At 37.6% G+C, this 19,007-nt stretch overlaps 1 protein-coding gene across 3 annotated transcripts in view; it reads left to right on the forward strand.

Moving 5' to 3' along the window:
* The first annotated feature begins 4,951 nt into the window (after positions 1-4,951).
* Positions 4,952-19,007, forward strand: part of tafa1b (TAFA chemokine like family member 1b) — a 164,869-nt gene continuing 150,813 nt past the window's right edge. For all 3 annotated transcript variants that reach the window (XR_013819640.1, XR_013819641.1, XM_079856633.1), the window contains exons 1-2: positions 4,952-5,601; positions 7,472-7,609. Coding sequence is in view for 1 of the 3 variants with exons in the window: in XM_079856633.1 (XP_079712759.1) it covers positions 7,486-7,609 (124 nt within the window). In the remaining 2 variants the exon portion in view is untranslated. The remainder of the gene's footprint in view (positions 5,602-7,471; positions 7,610-19,007) is intronic.

Raw genomic sequence — 19,007 nt, forward strand, 5'->3', positions numbered from 1 at the left:
ATGACGTAATGCACCTTAATTTTTGGTTGCCCCGTTTCTGTTCCTCTGTAGCCATGTTCGTTTTCCTGTTGTAGTTAGTATATGGCAATATATTTGCCCAGAGTAGGCAATAAATTGACCTTATGTAGTGCCGCCCCTTTTCAGTGCTGCGCTCGTTGTGTTCTGTCTTCCGGAGCATGAAGGTAAGATCTTACAGATTTATGAATGTCTACTAACATTTGTTATGACATCCACTTCAAACATTACAATGCTTGTGATAACTTTTGTTAACTCTACAATAAGTGAATCCGCTTCAACAGCTCTTCGACAGCGATGCCATAGAAATATACAGATCTTCCGCAAAAACGAAAGTTCAAACTCAAAATTCTAAAGAATGGAAGAAGGTCTGTAGACTAATGCCATAAATTTAAGTCTGTTCATTACAAATTGCATTTGCATTTGTAAATATACATATGGCATAATGCACTCCAAAGCGATTTCCCTAAGCAGTTCCTCTCGGGGGAATCCCCGCCGCCATTTTGAAGTGCGTTCCACTTCGTGAAGTGGACGAGGGAAGTTTAGATGGACAGACCCTCGTTCCCTCGATTTTGACCAAGGGAGCGAGTCTACTTCATATGTACACTTCAGGCACCTATATGTCCCACAATGCAGTACAATTGTGACGTCACCACAGATCTCGTCTAATCACCACCACAACAAACAACTCTATGATATATTAATTCTAATTTTTTTAATTGAAAACAACCCAAACACCATGTATACATTTGGATGCTGGATTAAACAAATTATTAAAGGGAAAACAAATGTAAATATTAAATCAACTACATAGATGATTCTAAGTGATGGGCACTCGCAATGACGTACATCCGAGTGAATGAGACGGAGGGAAGTTAGCATGACAATTTTGGACTGGAACGCAGCCCTGGTCTTCAGTCATCTGCTTCGATCTCCATTTCCAAACCTGCAACAGATAAGACCATTACTCATCCAGATATCCATCTTGAACACCATTTTCATCAGTTACTCACCTGCTTCCATCGTTGCGATCACATACTTCTGCAAATAAACCTGTTGATTACTTAACCTGTGTGAATCCTTCTGTTTCATGACAAATGTATCTTTAATACTAGTGTATTTTGTCTTACTTCACTTTTTTCACTTCTTTTAGGTATAAACAAGTTGCAAGTGCAGCAAGACAAAATACGCTCAATTTATGAAAGTCTTAATATCTTATGCATTAATTCTTATCAAATAAATTAATTTGAAGGGTTTTGGGATATTTTGCACTGTGAAACTAAACTAATTGAAAACTCTTTATGAAGTTTTTTTTTGTGTGTGTGTGTGTGCAAGTTTCAGTTTGTAGACAATCTCAAGCCATTGCAATATGATTAGGTGTCATATATCATCTGTCACTGTGTACATGCAGAAAAAACTTGTTAACAGTTACTCTTACGTGGGTGCCAATTACCTCAGTTACTTGGTTTCTTTAAGGCACCCTACTGAGAGAGTAATAAATATCTACCTCTCACTGTTTCATTACACTGTTCGTTTCCCCTGTACCCCTTAACAACATTTGTGCCTCTCCAGCCTGCGATTGCAGTCTTGCGCTTGGAGACCAGCAAGCGTCTCAGACAACAGCAGGACGAAAAACACCCTTTGGCTAGGCTCACTGTCTGCGATCATGTAGAACAGTGTTCCTACCCTCAGAAATGAATCTCAGATTTAAGCATCAGTTGGGGAAGTCAAGTGCTTTATCTGTCCGATCTTGATTCGCTCATCTACCCTTGTACTCGCGCTCGCTCTCACACATATTTCCAGCTCTTAGATATTCATGTGACGACAGTGTGTGCAGGTTCTCCGCTCCAGCTGCTCTATGCAGCATTTGTCAGCTTTACTGTCACTGAAATGTCACGATGTAGTCAGTTGTGTCAAGAAAGAAGGAATAGATCTTGACACGACTGCCTCAGCATACGCCTGTAAAATTTCAAGAGATTTGGTTTGCCTACATTTCATATCCCAGTTGGCCCCCGAGAGACAGTGGGTTTCTGTTGCTAATACAGTATAGATGTGGTTGGAAAAGTAAGATTTTATTGTAGACTAACCTCTTATATGTATGCATATCCAGGACAATGATGAAGCATTTTCCATTTCATGACCTATTTAAAAATAGTTTTTGGTTATTGAAATAAAGCTGAAATAAATATTAGATGAAAAAGTAGAACATGGAAAGTTGCTTTGGCAAATAACTAAAGTAAGTTAAATTACTAAAATGACTAAATCTGAAATAAAAATGAATTAAAGCCACTTTTTTTTATTAAAAATGTCACTCAGCATTTTCACTGGCCACAATTTTGACATCAATACCATAGGGGGAAAACTGCCATATATATATTTTTTAATATCATAATTTGGCAGCCAGTATATTAGGCTGCTGTCACTTTAAGACCTGATGCATGGACCCATTATACTGTTTTATATAGCCAATATACTTGTCTTTATGTGCATGCACTTTGAATGTGAGCACAAAATCTGCTGGAATAAGTAAAATTATGCCCAATTAATTAACGCAATCTCTCGCCAAAATTCAAGCCCTGTAACACCAACAATATTCATTGCCAATGAAACGAGTGAGTTACTACAACTTAAAGGGTTAGTTCACCCAAAAATGAAAATTATGTCATTAATGACTCACCCTCATGACGTTCCAAGCCCGTAAGACCTCTGTTCATCTTCGGATGAACGGAGTAGCGCATCTGTGTTGTACGTCACCCGTAGGCTCACTATTGGCCGACGCTGGTCATGTGTGTGATGCGTGCGACGTACAAGATGCGCTACGCAGTTGTACTACGTGAAAAAACTCGAGGCCCAGAGAGAAGGAAATGAATAGTGGAATAAAAGTCGTTATTTTTGTTTGTTTTTTGCGCACAAAAAGTATTCTCCTCGCTTTATAAACTTAAGATTGAGCCACTGTAGTCACTTGGACTACTTTGATGATGTCTGTATTACCTTTTCTGGACATGGACAGTATACCGTACATACATTTTCAATGGAGGGACAGAAAGCTCTCGGACTAAATCTAAAATATCTTAAACTGTGTTCCGAAGATGAACGGAGGTCTTACGGGCTTGGAACGACATGAGGGTGAGTCATTAATGACATAATTTTCATTTTTGGGTGAACTAACCCTTTAAAGGTGCAGGTGATCTGGGAAATGCTAACTTTAGCCTGGTAGCATTGAAAGAATACGATCCCACCCTCTGTTCAAAGCCACGCCTCCTCCAAAACACATGAACGAACACAGACCAGAAGCGAGACGACCAGAGACAAAGTTATTGGATTACATCATGTATCATTCACTGGGAGAATCACCTATTGCACCTTTAAGAAAAATTTGAATAATATCATATCGCAGATATTATAATGCCAATAATAATAATATAAATAATAATAATAATCAGTGTTTGGGGTAACACATTACAAGTAACGCAAGTAACATAATCAGATTACTTTTTTCAAGTAACTAAAGCAACACATCTTTTAAAATTACAACAAAACATCAGAGTTACTTTTTCAAATAAGTAACGCAAGTTACTTTGTTTTCCCATTTATTGACTGCCAGTTCTCTTGTCCTCATGTTGAGAGAAATCGGAAGTAAGTGCAGAGACATTGTGTGCGCTGTGTGAATATGATGGCTATTGTAGTTTGAGACTAAATGTGAGTATGTATTTACTCATCTAACTTTTATTATTTCTCGAAATGAATTAAAACAGTAAAATGCAAACTCAGAATATTACGCAAACCTGCAATAACTAAATATGTTAAATTACACAAATACACTTTATGTATTTAATCTCATTTTATGACACTGACTTTGATGTAGACCTTCGATGATCCAATTCAACCATGTCAATAAGCAAAAATGACTTTAGATAAACATCACATTTGTGTTTAATTTTTTTCATTTGTTTTATTTATTGCTAAAGTAAGGATGTTGAATGTTGAAAGGAAGCTGAAAGGTTTGCTTGAGCTAGACCCTCTACTGTACAGGTGTGAATTTGCATTTCCTTCAACCTGAAGCTTATTCATTTCACTTTTAGTGTGAAAGGGCCTTTACATGTGCTAAAAAATATAACTTTTTTGTTATTAAAAAACAAACAAGCCAGCCCAGATTAGATGAGGAAAAGTAACGTAACATTACTTTCCAAAAAAAAGTAACCAAGTAATCCAATTAGTTATATTTTTGGGGGTAATGCAATATTGTAATGCATTACTTTTAAAATAAACTTTCCCCAACACTGATAATAATAATAATAACAATAATTTTAGTGTGCTTAGTTTTTATTTATTTATTTATTATTATTCTTATTCTTTTCATTGTTATATTAGATTAGTTGTTATATTATATTAATCTCATTGTTTTATTTATTTTTTATGTAATTTTTATTGTCATTATTTATTCTCCAAAAATAATCTCACATCATAAAAACCTCTGAATTCCCACAACCGCATCAACACATAAAGGGGACGACTGTTTCTGTGTGCCCGGCATGCCAGCTGCAACTTTATTCTGGCAACACTCAACAACCAGTGAGAGCTGCACGCAACACAAAGAGCCATTTAGATTGTACAAACAAGCAAAGAAACACAGCAGCAATCTCAGGATAATGAGATGATTGCAAACGCAGCTGCGGACACACTTCTATTAAACGCGTGTTGCTCTGAGCATATTTCAGTCTCTTTGTTCAAACCCTCCAAAATCTGAAGAATTAAGGAAGCATATTGGTGAATTAAACCACCCTTTCTCTCTCCTTTCTAGACTGCAGTTGCACACAGAAAACATACACACAAGGTTATATCAACTGTATAGGTGCCTTTTTTGTTTGGCTACAGTGGGCAGTCTTGCTTTAAGACATGTGATGCGTCTCGCTCTCCCACTCGCGAAGGCAGTATTGTCATACACACAAGCACGCCTGCACTCACACACACACACACACATGCGTGTGCACACCAATCAGTACACTGGGAAGAGGAGAGACTCCTATTGAGTGGCTTCTCAATGGGAGAGAAGAGCTGAGAGGAGAGAGGGACGGAGCGAGAGAGCGAGCGCACGAGAGAGAGAGAGAAGTGTCGTCGCATGTGCAGGACCAAAAAGTGAAGAGGCAAATTAGCTTGTTATCCCCCAAAGAAGCTTCTCCTTCAGAGGGAAGCGTGAGGAGGCTGAGAAACAGGAGGGATACGTTGCTCCTCTGGTGATTTAAAGGTGACATGACAAGCCGCTCGTCCCTCAAATCCCAGCTAGTTTCTGATAGCGTTTCTCAGCTGTGACGGGAGTTTCTGCTGTCGGATGCCTGACTGTGTTCGGGTGGATTGCAGCCAGGAGGACTTACAACAGAAGAGGGGATCAAGGGAAGGAGCAGGAACAAAAGTCTCCTCATCCCTCCCCCCCACCCCCCATCCTCTGACCCGCAGATCCGAGCAGGAACTTTTTCTGCTGGGAAGCTCTTTCCCGTGAGCATGGATGGATTTATGATTATGTGATGAGGATATTGGATGGACATTGACGGCACGTTTCTTTAACGTTCTCCTGACGGTGTCTCACAGGTAAGATTAGGTGTGATCGTTCTGTCTTGGTAGAATGCAAAAAAAAAAAAAAAAACAACAACAAAAAAATTCTTAATCTATAGATAGGAGGTCAGTTCACAAAAAAAATTAGAAAGTCAGCAGGTGTGTGCTTTTTTGAAATGGCAAACTTGACCAGCCACTTTTAAGCATGTGTTTTGTGCATCTCTGAGTCATTGATAGCTTATCAAAAATACTAACAGTTGACAGTTTCAATACGGTGCAGATCTGATGAGCTTATAGGATTTTGCTGCCGATGCTTTCTAAGCTCCATGCTGATGCTGTGACATAGGTGGACTTAAGACGGCCAATATTTTACATTCAATAACACATATGAGATTTATTTTGTACTGATAACATCTGCAATACAGTGCAATAACAAATATAGAACAAGTATTTTCCTGAGACTAAAATGTGAAATGCACTGACTAATAATAATATTAATATTTAGTTTTTATTATTTATTTACGCACTCAAACATGTCTAGGGACATCTTTTTAAGTGTGTAGAGTGCCGAATATCCTGCGTTGGTCGTGCGCAGGTGTGTCCGAGGACAGTGATGAACATGCGGATCATAAAGTAAAACATGTAAAAGCATCCAACCAGATGATTTATCAGATCAATGCATTAATTATACGACAGCTGCGAGCACCGACTCCCAAAGCTGCTCTCAATAACCTGCCGGAATCTCAGACACCATATCATGATGGAGTGACTTAGAAAAGTACCTGGAAAAATGAAAGATATTCAACAGAATACATTGTGGAGGTGTTGAGGTTTAGGTGACCTTCTAAAGTCCAAGGTTGATATTTTTCTTTTGCTTGAAGATCATCTTCTGTTGCATGTTAAAAGTCTTGATTGCATGTGCTAAATCTCCTTTTATTGTGTTGAAGAAGACAGTTGAAGTTTTTGAGGCAGTTTGCCAGCCTGGGAGAGAATAGCACTCCTCAGGGAACAGTTCACATTTCCACAAAACTGTGGATTAAGGAGGCTTTAGTGGAGCAAAGGGGATTACAATGGTGCTGTTAATAATTATATGCTTAATTTTGGGGCTTGATGAATATTCATTGGAAATTTCAATGTCATTTGAGAGGGCTCTGAGTGATGATCCGGCTTGTCAGCTTGAAGAGTGCAGGAAAACTAAGATTTGTTTGCCATTTAGAAGTGGATTTTTTTTTTTTTTTTTTCTAGTCAGAAGATGAGTCAAGGAGTAATTTAAAATTGGTTAATAATACTGATGTTAGCATCTGCCTTGTAAATTTAAAGTTGGAGAAGACTTGGACTTGGAAAACATCTCAAGAGTTGTATTATTGTTAATTGTTTTGGTTGCTATTAGTGGATTATTAAATGGCTTTTTGTTTTGACCTTAATCCTTTATTATTATAAAATCAGTCATGTTGATCAGTCCAAGTTCATCAACTAGTTATGAGAAAACTCGCCATATATATTGCAACATGAAAATAAGGTTATCACATTTAGTGATTAGTGCGGCTGGTAACACTGTATTTCTGTATTCCTTGTTACATGTTAATAACTATAAATTTTGCATAATTACATGCAACTAAACCTAATCCTAACCCAAACCCTATAGTAAGTACATGTAGTTAATTAATATTACTTAAATGTATAATTACACTGCAACAAGGACACCTTAACAGTGTGTACTTTAAAACTGCATTGTCATTTTTGAAATATTTTGTCTTTAAGTAAAAGTTCCGATTTGAAATGATGCTTGTTAACAGTGCAATATTCAATAAAGCTGAGGGCTGAAATCGTACGTGCGTGTAGGTGTGTGTCAGATAGAATAAACATTCTGCTTTTATCTTCAGTCTTTGATGTCTTTTCTCTTCAGCCGGTGCTCCTGCCATGTCCTGGCTCCTGTGTCTGTGGATAAGTGTTAGCTGCTTACTGCTGTGCCACGCCACTTTGTACGAGACCATCCAGCAGCATCATGTGACCCGCCCGGGCCGCAACGCCATACAGATACTGGGTCAGTGTCTCGTTTAAACCGTATGTTCGTTTTCATTAAGTCAGTGATGTGTTTGTTATCTGCTTCTCGGTTCGAACTCTGCTGGTTGTGGATGTCCATGTGTTGTAGATGTGGTTGTCTGCTTGGGGACACTTTGTTTAGAAGACATGTGAGATTGAGATGACTGTGTATTGACATTATCGCTATCAGAAGCGCATTAAAGAGTTTAAATGCATAAAACGCTCATTGCAGTGGTTAATAGGGTGACCACCGGGGTGACCACCACAGTCCCGGAGCTTTGCGTCCTACAAGACGTAATCAGTGTCCCGCATTTCAATTATGTCTGTATTATTTTATTTCTTCCTTGAAATTACAATACCACAATAAGAAATATAATACAAAAAAAATGCGATTGGCGTAGAGAGGAATTTTTTTTTAATGCTGATGACAAATGCGTGGATGAAGCAAAGGAACCATGTGGACCTCATCAAAAGTCATTAAATATAGTAAGTGTTTGCATAAAGGGAAATAAACTAGTCACTATTTACATTTATTTTAGTATAAAATACGATTTTTACATATTCTAGCCTGTTATTCAGTTCATTATTTTTAGTAGACTGAATAGGTCCAGTAGAGTAAATTACATTGTATCACTCAAACCTGGGCAAATTGAGAACCGGTCACAATTAACAAAGCTTAGACCGTTATCATCCAACTTTTTGGCAAATAGGCTTTCCAACTAATGTAATTCAATATTTACATAGTATAACACACGTGTCCCGCATTGTCCCGGAAAATCACATCTGCTGTCCTGCAACAGAGCAATAACCAGGTGGTCACCCTAGTGGTTAAGAAACTTTGTGGTAGGCTTGTTATCCTCTTCTCTTGGTCGAATGTTGAAAAGAGATTTACGTAGAAATCCAGCTCAAGATACTTTGTTCTAGCTATATCAACGAGTGGCTTGTAAGGGGTTTTGCATTGTAAGTTACCCAGACTGCCGCGGTAGAAATCTTCTGTGTGCGTATATGTGTGTGTGTGTGTGTGCGAGACAGGCTTGAGGCTAAACTCTCCTATCAGCATGCTTTGAATACGAGCAGCTTTGATCATAGAGGCTCTGGTGGAAATGACAATTTACGTCTATCGCCTGCTCTATGGAAGTATTTGGCAATTAAGCAGTGTTTCTCTATGAGGGCCGGCGGGAAGAGATACAGCAAGGTGGGTCTTTCTTCAACACTAAGTATGCAAATGGAAGCGATGTGGCATACTTTCAACATCGGAGCACGGATACAAGGAACTCCAAAGCATTTTAATGCAATGTCTTGTCCTTATAGATTATGTAGTAAATGTGTTCGTAACTTCATTACTATCGATTTTGCATCTAGGGTAGAAAAAAGATACACAGCAGGAGTCCTAGTTTTGCGTAGTCTGGTTAGTGCCTGAATTACTGCAAACTTAAACTTGTTTATTTAAAAAATATTACCGTCTTCAGGACACCATACATATGTGAGAGAGCTTCACATCTCAGAAAGCACTTCAAACCCATTAATTCAATACAAGGAGAGAAAAGTGTGATGTATGTCAGAAGGACCCGGATGAATTTTTAACACCATTCTTCCAGGTTTTTATCCTGCCCAGCAGAGCATGGTGCCAGAAATGTTCAAGGAAGATCGTGTCCCATTGTAAGTGTTCCCTGAATTATTTAAGGGATCGGCTAAACAACAAAAAGACCCCCCCCCCCACTCTCACACAGTCTCCATGCTATATGGAAAAGTTAGACAAAACCGCATGTGTGAATTCACATCTCTGGTGTTAGGAAGGTCGAGAAGGGCTCGATAATGGAGGGCTGTAGCTTTTAAACACTCACCCACACTCGCACACATCCATATTGCAGCCGCTGAAGACATTTCCTCTTGTTTTGCTGAAGTTTTTATGATTTTGCATGTTGTTGTTTTTTTGCATGAAACCCAAACAAAAGGGTTGAGAAGACAATGGGTTTCTGACCTGCTATATTTATCTTTACAGGCAAAAATGGCCATAGCTAAAATTCATAGTGCCCCGGACCCATTATCTCCAGGACAATTGAGTAGTCTACACCATCCTTAGCAAACTAATTTTTTTTTTACAACATTGTATTTTGGTTACAGTACAACATTTTTAAAACGTTTTAGAAACCATATATTAAATTAAAATAAATGTAACCAAAATAAAACGCTTTACACTGTACATTTTTTTAAAGTACAATCAACTTGAATGTTTAAGTCATTTCAACTTAAATTACATTAAACTGACAAAAAAACGAGTTGAATCTTGTATAACTTATAAAAAAAGTTAAAAATTGCTTAACACTTTTAAATGAGTTAAAGCAACTTAAAAACATATGTTGTCATAACTTATTGATCATATCATTTTTTTTTTTTTTACAGTGTGGAAACGTTGTGAAAATACCAACTTGCTATGTTTTCTTTAAGTAGTAAAAAATTTGAATATCACGTTTACTTCAAAAATAAAACCAGACCAAACTTCAACTTTTGTGAGACGTTTTATTTAAGAGTTAAAATAACACTGGAATAAGACTTCATTGAAAAAAAAAAAAAAAAAAAATAAGTTAAGTGAGTAATTAAGTAAGTAAAAGATGTAGTCCGATAGTGAGACTTTCTGATTCGATCTTAATTCAAAGTATGACATTTTTATATGCAGTTTTTGTAATACCGAATCTGTAGATGAACCAGGCTTAATGGAGTTGTTTTATGTGATTCCTTTGTAATGGCAAAGGTGCAAAGACATGGAACAGGCTAATTAGATGCCACTGAGCTCCACAAGCCTTCTCACAAAGGCCCGGTTTTGTTGCTAGCTGAATCAACAAACATCTAAAGCTGTGTGTATCGGCAGCATTGTTAATGAGCTTTCTTGTTGTCAGGTCTGCAGGAAGCACTGGTCGCACTTCAGTATTACCTGCTATCCTCTGCCATCTCAGCTGACTTTGAGTCTAGATAACTGTGAATGTAAGAGAATATCTTAAACTGCTTGAGTAATGATGACAACTTATTGGATAGAGAGATTGGAAGGAGAGTTTTGATGAAGGTTTTCTCAAGACATCTCAAGTAAGTAAAGACTTTTGACAAGAAAAATGAACTCTGATTTGATGTGTAGCATAGTAATAGTGTATGAAGGACACAGACATTATGTCTGGAAGTCGGGAACCTTCATGCTATTCATGTTAGATAAAATCTGAAAGGTACTGAAAGAGATTTGTTTTTCTTTTTCATCATTGACATTTTTTTTTTTAAAGTTATTATTTATGTTCTCATTTTCTTTTTATGATTTTACTTACAATTTATTTTATTTTTTTTAGGTTCTCCACCCATGTGTGCGGTTCTAATGTTTTGAGAGAAAAAAAAGTACTTCGACTTAAGATTTTGATAATATACTGACTCGTCTTTGATATAATCACTTGGACAGCAGTGTGTTTCTGGGAATTAGAAAACTATGATTAATACCTGAATTAAAATTGATTTTGTAATTCTAAAACTATCTCTAGTTCCATTAAGAAGACCTTTTAATATAAATAGATTTCCATTGCCTGGAGAGAGATCTAACATTTTGAATTTTTTTTTTCTTTTTCTTTTTCTTTTTATCCATTGGCGCTATTATCCGGCAATCAAAGCCTATTAAAACAAGTATCCAAGATTAAAAATGAGACTGAGTAAAGGAAAGCAGAGCATGATTCATTTTGAAAAGCTGTCATCATTTATTTAACTGTGAAACACCCCCACCAATGATATTCGAGGACAAACACTTTATATCAATGCCAAAAATGCTTCAAAACCCTGCAGACAGGAGAGAACGGCACCATATTACTCTGTGGGTAAGACAGAAGTGTTTCAGTGTAACCAGGAGCAATTGTATTTCCTTAATCAAGGTGGAAGTTTCAGTGCCTGAGCCAAAATCCTTCATAAATGATGTGATGCATTAATGACTATTTATTATCAAAGACAAACTCAAGATTGTAGATGTTATGCTGAATAATGGAGAGTGTTTTATATGTACTAAGGGAATAATAACTGTCGTAAATGTTTAGTTTAGGTGAATTTATTTTAAAGGTAGTTATTGCAGAACATTGGTTGCTGACTGTTTGAGTTCTGATGGTAATGTAGGCAATGCGGATTCAAGTCTGGCACGCAACACGTCCTTATAACATTTTCCTTTTACTCCGCCCCTTTTATCTCACACAGTTATCATGCGGAAAAGGCATGTAAGGCAAATCAGATGCTGAATGTTGAGTGTAGGTGCTCATGTGGGAAATGCAGGTTTGAGTCAAGCCTGCAACACAACCTGATACAATTTCTCTGTATTTCTTTTTTTTTAAGAGGCACAAAAACATTAATTGTTCATGCCTTGAATATAGACCTCATGCAATTTTTGGCAATATTTCTGGCAATAAATCAGTATGGTTTAGTTATTGACCATTTGTTGCAAAGTGCCACTGTTTTTAGCTCAGTCATCATGCAGAAAAGGCAATGAGAAACCAGATGTTGAGTTTTGATGCTCATGTGGGCATTGCAGGTTTGAGTCCAGCCTACAACAATCTTCTTGCTGGTAATACAAACTCACACATTCAGGTAGCTTTAGCTGCACAGTTAGCAGAATGGTTATTTGTCTGTGGATGATGGATACAGTAGTTGTCAGGTCAGAGGTGTCTCTGTACAAGTGTAATCCTCCATGCAGTTCAGGCTTTTCACAATATTCCAGAAATCGGCTTACCTCCTATAACACGAGATTGACATGAATACCAAAATGGATTTGGTTGCTTTTGAATTCTCTCTTTGTCCCCCAACCCCAACCCCCCCCCCCCCCCCCTCTTTTTTTTTTTTTGAGAAACGACCAAAAAAACCCTCCCTCCGTCACAGCTGAGGCTTATATTGAGTAACGAGTTGAGTCGCTCCACTGCTCCATCACCTGTTCAGGCACCGTCTCCAAGCCGTCTGCATCCCATGAGCCCGTGCAGGACGGGCAGGACCGGCCCCCGCCCGCGTTCCACTCTCAGCCGAGATTGATGGCGGTCCGATTCCGGGCAGCCAATTCTAGTCTCTCAAGGAATAATCCACTACATTGACAGATGAGCAGAATGTGACATGACACAATCCCAGGCTGCAGTGTTTCTCTTCCTCCTCTGTCTTTACCTAACGAAGGCCCTGGCTGTTCTGGTCTTGGCTGCTGAATATTTTCCCCATCGGCTGGTGCTGTAGCCCAGCAACAGAGAGAAAAACTAGCCTCATCTCTTTGCTCATTTATTCGCTCGCCTTCAGAACGTTCCTGAGAATGCAAATTACCAATAGGTGCATGTTGGGTCATAGTTTGGTTTAACCTTCGTCACATTTGTCTCCGGTTATACAACCAATGACGGCAGCGGATTATGAATCAGAAATGCTCTCGGCTTCCACAAATTATGATCAGTTTCTAATAATACAATAAATAAATAAATAAATAAATAAATACAAAAAAGTTAACTGCTTGAATGAAATCTAACCGGATGATTTTATGTCAATGTTGATGGGAACACAGATGGAAAGCACAGATGTTTTATATTCATCCATCTATCCATCCATCCATCCATCCATATCTTTATATATATATATATATATATATATATAAGGATATGGATGGATGGATGAAGACTCCAGTCTTCAGTGTCATGTGATCCTTCAGAAATCATTGTAAAATGTGGATTTGATGCTCAAAAAACATTCATTATTATTATCAGTGTTGAAAACGGTTATGTACAATTTTTATTCAGGATTCTTTGATGAATAGAAAGGTCAAAAGAACAGCATTTATTTGAAAAACAATCTTTTGTAACATTATAAATGTCTTTACTGTAACTTTTGATCAATTTAATTTGTCCTTGATGAATAAAAGTATTGATTTATTTTATTTCTCCCCCCCCCCCAAAAAAAATAAATAAAATAGAAATTCTTACTGACCCCAAACTTTAATGTTACAAAAGCTTTCTATTTCAGATAAATGCTGTTCTTTTGAACTTTCTATTCATCAAATAATCCTGAAACAAAATTGTAAATAACTGTTTTCAACATTGATAATAATTAGAAATGTTTATTGAGCATCAAATCATCATATTAGAATGATTTCTGAAGAATCATGTGACACTGAAGACTGGAGTAATGATGCTGAATATTCAGCTTAACCATCACAGGATTCCAGATTATTTGATGAATAGAAATTTCAAAAGAACAGCATTTATTTGAAAAATAAATATTTTGTATTATAACATTATAAATGTCTTTTCGGTAAAAAGTCGTACTAACCATAAACCTAATCAGATGCTTAACGTTCAATTTTGTTGCCCATGTGGGCAATGCAGGTTTGAGTCCATACATATGTATTTTTATTTTAATGAGCAATGTTACTATCTCTTTATTCTAGTCACAGTAATATCGTCCAAATGAATGCAGAGAATAATAGTTGTTGAAGACGTTTGTGCGGCTGTTTTATTATGAATTAATCAGATTAATTTCACACCTCCTTTTAATTGTGGCAAACTAATTAGAAGGGGGAATTGATGACAAAACCAAATTCAATTACATGCAGCTCACTGGAACGCCATAGTAATCTGATTTCTTAGTAAATTGGATGAAGGAGAGGTTTGATTGGTCTGGCTGGGATGATTTACTCTCACATGCTCAAACTCATGCACTGTCACCACAACAGACCTGACTTTAAACTGAAGCTTGAACTGAAGCCTAATGGCTAAACCAGATTTACTGTATAAGAGGCATTTACATTTACATACTAATGATCAGCATCTGTAGTTAGTATGTTTGGAACTGTTGATCTGGTATGGTGTTCAATTTAAACTTCTTTCTTTCTTTCTTTCTTTCTTTCTTTCTTTCTTTCTTTCTTTCACACTTTCACACTTTCACCCATTATTTCACTTTTTCTATCACACTTTTTTTCTTTCACGCTTTTTGTCTTTTCATTCTTTCTTTCACACCCTTTCACACTTTCTTACTGTTTCACATTTTCTTGCCTTCTTGCATTTACTCTTTCACGTCTTCTTTTGCACATTCTTCGCACTTCCTTTCGCTTTGTCCATGCTTTCTTGCCTTTTTGCTTTCTTTCTCCCTCTTTCTTTCCGTCTTTCTCTTTTTGTCAGATGTCTCTTTCGAGCTGCTCCTGATCCCCTTCCCCCTTCCGTCTTTTCATCGGCCTCCTTTTTCTCTCTCTCAATTTCCTCATCTCTATCTGGCCTTCAGACGATTTGTCATGGATCAGATGAGACAATTTGTCATGGATTAGTGCTCTTAACTGTGTGTGTGATAGTGAAGGCAGTCACTGGAAAAGCTGAAGAATCCTATTACAGTTCTTTTTATGGTAGTGTGTGTGTGCGCGCTTGCATGTACGCGTGTGAACATTTGAGTTGAATTCACATCGGGTGCGATCCTTCGTACATCTATTGCATGCAATACGAAACAGCTGAATCGTGCGCAACTGTACGTGGCAGGATGTTTTATCTGCATATTGGGTGTAAGAGACCGTTGTTCTGATACCTGTTGGTTTGCGTACTTTCACACAAAAACACACTGGCATATCAAGGTTCCCCAGATTTCCCAAGTAGCTTTACCCAAGCAGATCATGCCCGAAAGCGTATTGTTCCGATTTCTGCTCCTTAATAATGGCAGTATTTACTGATATTACAAAGATAGCAGGAATAAATATTCTTAATCTTTTTTTCTTTTCTTTTTTCCCTGGTGAGCACATGCAGTTCAGAGATACTGAGATTATTCATATTTGCAAAGCAAAACTGTCATTCAGAAGACGGAGCACGGTATGTGCATTAAAGGATTTTCTTTGCCAAGTGCAATGAGACAGAACAGGATTAGAGACCTGTTCTCTTATCGCAGCCTCCGTCTGAAAATAAGGTGGGCATTGAAGCTCTCTCCATCACCGTGGGCTTATTCACTATGACTACACACATCTCAAGAACGTCCATCGCGGAAGAGCTCAGTCTGGGGGACTCTAATTCATGCCATAGCCTTGATAGCATTTGCATTTCAGAATCCAGATCTAATTACATGCGCTAATTGCAGCTGCATCTGACTCACGTCTTTGTTTGTCTCTGCGGTTGAGTTCTTAGAAGCGCTTTCTGTCAGTTTGAAACGGAGACGTGGAACCGACCAGCGGTCAATGCTTCCGTTAAGTGAAATGATCCCAGACACCGAATTCCCCACCTGGCTGACTGCAATGCAGGCAGAATACATGAGCCATGTAAAATGAATTTCAGCCCACAAATCATTGCGACTTTTTTGTGCCTCTCATTCAATGCGCTATGAATTCTTATTCTGCTATTTGAAATCCAAGCGGGAGATTGATAAAAAGCCGTAGTGTTTCTCTTGCTCTCTTTATTTGGCTCTTCCAGTGAATGCTACCGCAGATGGCTTGAACCAGTTTGAATCTCAATATCTAATTTGTTTAGTGACAGTCAAGATTTACAATCCTAAATGTGCCATTTCCTAAACTGTAAACAATCTGTACTCTTCTCAGTATCAGGATGATATTTGGGATTCACTGGCTGCAGTTACTGTATATAATTGGCAGCAATTTCCACTATTGATCTCAGTGATTTTTCTTTCTTTTTCGTTTATTTCTTTCTGTTTTTTCTTTTCTTTTCTTTCCATGAAATTCCCCCTTCAAGGGTGTAAGTTTGACTACCGATGCAGTTATTGACTGGGTAGTTCAAAGTGTGATTCAGGTGTAGATCAATCCTCAACCATGTTGCCACAGGTCATGTTTTTTTAGTTTTTTTTTCCTCTGGAGCTGTTTTTCTTCATTTCAACAACTTTGTTTACCATTTTCAAGAAAATCATAAGCCTGTCTGAATCACTGAATCATTATTCATTTCAGATGTACCTCTAGGTTTATTAACACTTCTATTTATAAAATGTTGCCAATATATGCTTGCAGTGGAACAATGCACTTAATAATACTGTACTTCAGGACTCTTAGTTGTTAAAGGAACAACCATGCATTGTGTCATTGTGTCACAAGAAAAAGTGAGTGGAAAAGTATTATTAAATGTATATATAATTATTTAGAAACTTTATGACATTGTCTTTATTACATCATTATATTTAGCAGTCGATGGCATAAAAAGTTTGAAAACTACTATAAACTTTCAGTAGTGATTAAATAAAAACATTTTATTGTGATTGGAAAATTATAGACTCCAAAGCCAGGGCTCACAAATTTTCATGGGATCGAGCGATTGCTACAGTAAAGTAACTGTGAACAGAACTAGCCAAAACATTATTTCATTCGTTTCCCTGAAACGTTCTGTTTGATTTGGTTTCATTGTGTTATAATTGTATATAGGATAAAAATAAGCAAGACTTGGTTTCCGTCCTCAACTAAATGACCTAGTCAACAAACATATCCTTCACCTCTGGCCACAGTGGTCATTACCTTCTGGAAAGCTTTTCCCCAGCCAATATCCCTATTGTTTTACGTAGATGACTTGCATGCATCACTGTCTAGTTTTTTGCTGTTGGATCACAGAAACACAGCTCTGAGATTACTATGTGCTTCCATTGCCGAGCAAAGCTCACTGCGGGTGTTTAGAAGAAGCATTATTTATTAGAGCTGCCTCAGCTAGACACTGAGAGGCTTGTGCCGCTCCACTTTCCTTTTTATCACTTTCGAAAGTGACCTCCGCAGAAATGTGTGACATTCTTCTTTTGAAACACTCCAAGAATATACCATTTCATCAAACTGACCCTCCTGAAAACAGCTGAAACTAGCCTAAACTGGGGTGCGTTTCTCGTACAACAAGGTAAATCGCTGCCTAACTACCATAGTACGATGCGGCATTGTAGAAAATAACTAGTCACGACTGTTTACCGAAACCGTAGTGACATGGTCACACCTCAGTCGTTTGAACCAAATTGGTTCACAACTTTTGTTTCAATCGGAGTGAATTCATTCCGGTTTATGAATCTGAAAGTAGTGTTTACATGAGCGCTAAACATGTGATCGGGTTGATGTGCGTGTTTATACAAGCTTCAAACCGGAATAGATTTTTTGACATGCGCAGATTGCGCACACTGCACAAATATACAGAGTTTCCTGCTGTTTGTGCATAATAACCATTCTCCTACGTTGGTTCTTTATTTGTTTTAAACAGCAGACTTAATATTTATCCATTTCTGGTCATAATTTGGAGAAAATTAGCATTGTGCCGTGCTGCTTATATTTATCACGCAGTAAAATGCCCCTCCCCGCACCCAAAACCAGTCGTCTGTGGATGAGAATTTGAAACAAGGACTTGTGGGACGTTGTCCTGCTCCACAGAATGACGGGACACTAATTTATAAGAGACTTTATTCAACGGGAAGGACAACTCGTTCCGCGCGACATACATCCTTACACTATTTCAGCGTCATTGCACATGTGCAGTCCTTTCAGTTTCAGTTTTCAATCCGATCAAGTGTTTACATGTTCTCTCGATCGGATTAAAAAATGAATAAACCACCCCTTTCAATCGGATCGAAGTTCCATTCGGATCAAGCTCAATCGGATCAATTAAGGTGTTTACATGAAGGCTTTTCAGTCTCATACGCTGATTTCACGCAGCCGCCATTTTGAAATCGAAAGTGAGGCTCCGGTGGGAAAAACCCCGGAAGTAAAGATAAACAACAATGCCTTTGGACTACCAACCTGAAGCTGCTGCCGTGATTTACACTATTGGATGTTAATATCCAATATAGGATATGTTTATAGTTCATTCCTGCTTCTTTTTTTACTTTCTGAATTATATATATAAAAAAAAATTATTTATAAATGAATTTCACTGTATATAGTCTAAAGTATAAAATAAATGTATGTACAGTTTTAGAATTGACACAACATCATTAAACACAACAATACGCCATCGCATTCACGACTCTCCTGTGATTAAAGGCGACACTTCCGGTTTTCTTCCCACCGGAGCCTCGCTTTCGATTTCAAAATAACGGCTGCGTGAAATCAGCGTATTGAGCCGTCAATCCGATAACTAAAGAATTATTTGGTTGAATATAAACGTAACCAATGATGTCACACACATATGGCAGAGTAATAACTTCTACTAGTTGAACAATTCAAGATCACAATTAATTTTAGATTATTAAAAGTCGGTAAAGAGTGCATCGCGTGTCTGTAAAGAGTGTGACGCGAACGACCCAAAACAACGTGTCCATTCATTTGCACTTGTAACTAATTGAATGTTTATATATATTTTAAAGCATTGAATCGCTATTAAATCACAATACATTCAATTCTTACCATTTTAAATCGATTATTGACAAATCAAACGACTCACGATTCAAAGATGTTTCAAGAGTGATGCATATTCGGCAGGATTTGTAAT

The sequence above is a fragment of the Squalius cephalus genome, assembly GCF_949319135.1.
Source record: "Squalius cephalus genome assembly, chromosome: 22".
Taxonomy (NCBI): Eukaryota; Metazoa; Chordata; class Actinopteri; order Cypriniformes; family Leuciscidae; genus Squalius; species Squalius cephalus.